Genomic DNA, 5,898 nt, shown 5'->3' with positions numbered 1-5,898 from the left:
TTGAACGTCTATATAAAAATTCTACCCAATTTCAAAAGTTTTGATTTTATAGTCTTTTTAAAATTTGTTTTTAGTCATATGTTATTTTTATATATAAAATAAAATAAAATACGTTTTTAAAATTAAATTTAGAAATGGTTATGAGAGATTTCATCCCTAATTCCTCATAGTTATATATATATATATTTTAAAAAACTTAAATAAGTAGAAGAATTTATCACGGACTTACCATTACCAAGTACCAATGTTGGTATTTTGTTTGGTTATTTTATTTTTAGATCAATAAAAGACAAAAAAGGTAAGAAATTTGTGGATGGGGTTTTTGTTCACCTAGTATAGAAAGGAAAATTTTTAATTATGGATAACTTTTAGTTTTTGACCTTATTATATATGACTAAGTATGTTTAATTTTTAATTATTTGAAATAACATTTTTGATTAATTTGTTTCTAAATATTTATTAGTTAGATTTATTAAAAACTTTATTCGTTCATAGTAAAAATATTTATCTCAAAATACTTAGTCCTTATTAAAATGTTTATCTCAAAAAATATTTTTCAAAATGCTGATCTTTTTTAATCCTATCCACTTTTGCTATCAAAATGCTTATGGCAATTAATTAATTTTTTTACCTTGTTTTTATAGTAATTATCTTTAAAGACAGTAAATATCTCAATTATAATATATAATAGAGTAAATATTTAATGAAAAGAAATATTATCTTAATACCAGATAAAGATGAAGTAGTCAAACATTTTTCTAATGCTTTTTCGTCCTAAAATGATAGTCTTAGTTACTATTCGAACCGTAAAAAAAAAATTAAATTAATTTCTAAATATATAAATTTATTTTTTTTAAAATAAAAAAAATCTATATTCAAAGAACATAAGTTTTGTAAAATATATCTGCTTCTAGAAATCAAACAGAGCTCGATTAGTTTCCGCTAAGCAAAATATAAAGAACATAATCAATACACAGAACAAGAAAATACCGAATCATATCTGCTTCTACATCATGTCAATCTCACTCGAATTATGAAAACCTACAAAATACACCAAGTCCTCATCCCTAACCACACATCCAAATTTTCCCACATGTGGCGCGTTCATGCATTTCGAGGCACTATAACACAACATGAGAGAGGGGTTCGGAAGTCAACAAAAGCCAAATAATATAAAACGAAGATTGCGTGAAAAGATAATTGTTGCCGCGTATTTAAAATGTGAATACATGCCAGCATGTCATGGGTCCAATTCATTCAACTTACCTATAAATATCTCCAATAATTTTTCATTCTCAACACATAAAAAAAAGAAGAAGAAAAAAAAAACAAATTTACTTTCCTCCAAAAAATGAAGAAATCAAGTATTTTTGTAGCTTCCATAACTGCAGTTGCTATTTCTTCTTCCAATTCTTCATCCAAAGTTCGAATTTCTCATCATCAGGTAAATAAATTTTCCTCAATTCTGCTTAGTTTTTTTTTTCTTTTTTTCTCTTAAAATTTGAAAATAGATCTGGAATTTCAAATTAGTAGAAATAATTTACAATTGTGGTTTAAATGTTTTAAACTGAATATATATAAGTACTAGACAAGCTCGATGCGATGAGCTTGCGTGAAAAGAAAGCTGTTATAAAAATTTAATTATATTTTTTTTTGGGGAAAATTATTAATTCAGGATGAAAGTTCGTCGAAGAAGAAGAAGATGGAGGAAGAAAATTCATCGAAGAAAATGGGAGAATCAAAATCTTCTTCAGATAAATTTGCACCAAAATTTGATGGATTGAGATTTATTGAAACTTTGGTTACAGCTCACAGATAAGTTTACAAGAGGGAAACAAATAATTTTTGACAGATTTATTAGGGAAAATATTATCTGAGGAAAATGGAATATATGAAGGTGAATTGTTGTTTAATTAGCCAATTTGATGACTTTTTTTTCTTTTTCTTTAATTTGGTACTATGAATGAAGAGATTGAAGGGAACAAAGAGGGATTTTGCTTTCTTATGTGTTGTATGAAATTGATTGGTGGGAGATTAGTAATTTTTCCTTTTTTAAAAAATTAAATTTCTTTGATTTAATTTTGTTTGTCTGATTTTGATTTGATATGACACTTTAAGAGAGTAAAAAAAATATCAAAATCTTGCGATTTTAAACTAAAGATATTTATAAAGTGCTAAAATGTCTTTCAATCTTATAATTTTAAACTTGTTAGGTAGAAAGTCGAACTTACTTGAAACATACCATAAAGGTAAAGGAAAACAAACATTTCACCAAGATAATTTTAGTCATCACAAGTTATATTTTGTTTCGATAAATATAATCCAAACGGGCTCTAAGATCATAACAAACCGATGGATATTAACTTTGTATCATTCATATAACTGAGGGAGAACACCATTACAAAAGCTACTCTTAAAAGTTTCATATCAACTCTTTAAACTGATATGACATTATATTTCATATCTTGTAATAGGATCATAACATATATGATACGCGATTGTTATGATATTCTTTACCTTTTATTTTTTTGTAATGATTGGGAGATATGACATATTTTATTACCAGAAAAATAAAAATACAAAAGAAAAGTAAGAAATAGTCCATAGCAGATTTTGTTGAATTTGGTGTAATAAACTATTATTGTGATTTGTGACTTGTCTTTCAAGTCAAAATGGCGGCGACGTCACCCCCTAAAAGCATAGTATTTTGAGAACAAAATCGCAAGTGTTGACTTCATCTGAATTTAATATTTTTAATATAAAATATAAAGTTACGTGATTTTTTTCTTCTAAAATTACAATCTAAATCCATAATTTTAGAATATGTTCAATAATGATACTGTCTTAAAAGTTAAATTTATAAAATTTAAATATTGAATTTGTCTCGATTGGACTACTAGCTCATCGAATATTTTCTGCATATTCTCAAATCTCAACCTCTATAATGCATTTCTCATCTGTTTTCCAATAACTTTATCTTTGGGGTGAAGATTTTTCCACTCCTCTTTTTGCTTTGTAATGGGAATATTCTTTTAAGCCCTATGGGATGACGGTCAATAAAATGAAATGAAAATCATAAAAGATTAGAATTTAAAAAGATGTGTGAGAGTCTTTATTTCTTTTCGTATGCCGGACATCTTTTTCTTAAAGGTCCTTATTACTCGTCGTTATTAAAAATCTTATTTCTGATGGTTTGATTATGCGTTACTAAAATGATGTCTTGTACTTCAATTATTATATTATTTTATTGTAGTTACTATTCTGAATAATTTGACATACTTCCATAACTTCTTCACTTTCATTATTTCTTTCTACGTTCTGCGTTGCGTTAGATTGTTTTTGCTTGAGTCGAGAATCTGTCGGAAACAGACTTGCTAGCTCCAAATAGGGGTAAAAGTTTGTGTAAATTCGATTTTTCTTGAACTCTACTTTATAAGACTACACTAAATATGTCGTTATTGTTGCTGATTATATCTAATGATAAATTATCAATTTCTAAAAATAATTGTGACGATAGAGTACACTACACCACAAAAAAAAGATGACATAATTAGTTTAAAAATTACAATTGCATATATATGGATATCGAGTCAACCCCATCCGACTCGACATTGATTCATAGTTGAGAAGGATTAGCAATCTCTTCATTCACTTAATTGATAATTATCTATATATAATGACATAATTTTCTCATAAAATAATTCGATTTTAAATAATTTTATAAAGCTAACGTCTATTTGCATATGTGATCTCAGGAGTCATCTTCGTAAGGAAACATTTTATCTTTCAATGTAACACTTTTCAGTACGAATTTGAATTAGTCGCCCTCCAATAAAAATATCAGACACAGAGCATAAAACAAAATAATATGTGACCTTAGGAGTGGAACAGTTAGATTAAAGTCACAATATAACCTGGTATGCATGGTTTATGTCTTATGAGATAATAGTGTTATTATTTCAGCTTTTTTTTCCACATTTTTCGTCTCGAAGTAAACTTTCTCACCCCTTGCTATTTGTAGTGATTGCCACCGTTTTTTTCTCTCATAGGAGAGTTGTATACTATCAGTATATATAAGATACACTTTTCTATAGATGAATCTGATTTTTTTGCCCTCTCCCATAAAATATTGAACTATAAGACACTACACCCAATGACCCTAGCTTGAAAATTGATGGTCTTGAAATTTCGCCTCTCCGCTCACCCATAACAAAATTTGTTAAGCTTAAAATTTTGGCCACAGTACAAATGAGGTCAAAAGTTCAAAAAACCACCCACCTCTAAGATCATTTTTATAAATCACCCGTTAATAAAAAAGAATTATTACAAGTCCAATTATAATGTTATATTTAAGTAAATAAAAGTATTACATTTAAAAAAGAACCAAAATGAAAAATTAAAAAGACTTATCCATCATCATTCATTCATATATTTAACATTAATATGATTAAAAAAGTGGCTATTACCATTAGAATTGTTGAACATTTAGTACCTTTTGAAGAATTACTCTTTTGTTCATCATTTTTGCCTTCTGGCTGAATAACATCTTTGCAATTTAGGCCTTCTTTGTCCTCTTTGCACATATTTGCAAATAGGCCAGGTGGATATTTGCCATATAGATTAATGTAATTAAACATAGTTGTAGCACATCCATTTTGCACATCATTTATTTCTTGTGTATGTTTGCATGCTAATTGTTTGAATGCATTGCAACATATTGATGAATTGTAGTGAGGTCCTTTGCATTGGCTTGTTATGATGGTGTAGTTTTCCCTCTCAAAATCAATGGGACAATCTTTGAGAAAAAGAAGAAGTCAGATATAGTGACGAGTCCGAATTTTCACTAAAAAGTCAGATTAAAAATATAATGAAGTAAATACAGAAAGAAGCCACATGAATACAACACACATGATTCAACAGGGATATTGTTAAGTTTGTCCATAAAAATATAACTCATTTAAACTTGTTCAAACTTGAGCCGGTTAATTGTATTGAATATGTATCTATTTAGGGACTAGTGCACCAATCGCTGATTCAAGGATCGTTATGTAAGACACATTCAAAAGTTACCAAATACTTAATGTGGAGAGGTTTTAGAATAAATATCAGATCTACGAGACTGAAGTTGAAAATTCAAATCTAAATTTTCAAACTTCAAGCATATGAGTCTGGCATTGGGACTTGCAAGACAAACTTCAAATTGCTTGTACAATTAGAACCTCAGACAAGTAAATTTGAAGTTAAGCTTGACAGTCCCTAACTTCAAAATAATATATTTAAAATTTGAACTATCAAACCTAACTTCAGACTCGTATATCTGATTTTGAACTTCAGATATATCTAAAGTAAACAAATACATTAATTTTCTTCAAAAATATATACCATAACTTTTTTCCCTTTAGTTTTGGCTTTATTCCTTTCAACATAACCATTCTACTTTGTTCATTTAATAGAGGTCAAAACAAAAATTGATTGTGTTTATAAGTAATGTAAGCAACACTATTTAATAAAAAGCCAATAACTACAATTTTCTGTGTCAAATAACGTCAACCTTGACTACAAGTTAAATACTTCAAACTTTTTTTAATATAACTTGAACAATAAATATAAAATCGACTACCAATGCAATTTTTATATTTATTCATGGGTTAATTAGGGTTACGTATCAAACCATTTTGACCTAAACAAACATTAGGCGCATTATGACTCTAACCATTTATCGATTCGAATCATTTTAACATGCCCAAATATAGTTCTAATACTGCAACTTGTTCATTTGACACCTCTTCTCAATTTCAACTCTTTCTTAGAAGCAATAATTCTTGAAAATTAATCATTTTTTTAAGCTTTCAAGAACAAACGTTAATATATTTTTAAAAGAAAAAACAATCCTAAAAC

General features: G+C 27.7%; 2 protein-coding genes across 2 annotated transcripts; one reads left to right on the top strand and one right to left on the bottom strand.

The window, feature by feature from the left end:
• The first annotated feature begins 1,292 nt into the window (after positions 1-1,292).
• Positions 1,293-2,074, top strand: LOC102601474 (uncharacterized). The gene is made up of 2 exons (XM_006365966.2): positions 1,293-1,444; positions 1,676-2,074. Exons 1-2 carry the CDS (start codon positions 1,352-1,354, stop codon positions 1,817-1,819), a joined length of 237 nt encoding a protein of 78 aa, XP_006366028.1. The 5' UTR covers positions 1,293-1,351; the 3' UTR covers positions 1,820-2,074.
• A 1,652-nt stretch (positions 2,075-3,726) lies between these two features.
• LOC102602818 (GPI-anchored protein LORELEI-like) lies at positions 3,727-4,814 on the bottom strand (the record flags this gene model as incomplete). Its single annotated transcript, XM_015304688.1, has 2 exons — positions 3,727-3,762; positions 4,467-4,814. Coding segments are annotated over 2 exons (384 nt in total), but the record flags the coding sequence as incomplete, so codon positions are not given.
• Positions 4,815-5,898: the final 1,084 nt, after the last annotated feature.

The sequence above is a fragment of the Solanum tuberosum genome, unplaced genomic scaffold (assembly GCF_000226075.1).
Source record: "Solanum tuberosum cultivar DM 1-3 516 R44 unplaced genomic scaffold, SolTub_3.0 scf00599, whole genome shotgun sequence".
Classification (NCBI taxonomy): domain Eukaryota; kingdom Viridiplantae; phylum Streptophyta; class Magnoliopsida; order Solanales; family Solanaceae; genus Solanum; species Solanum tuberosum.
The sequence above is the reverse complement of the archived record's forward strand: the minus strand, read 5'-3'. Positions and strand labels throughout refer to the sequence as shown.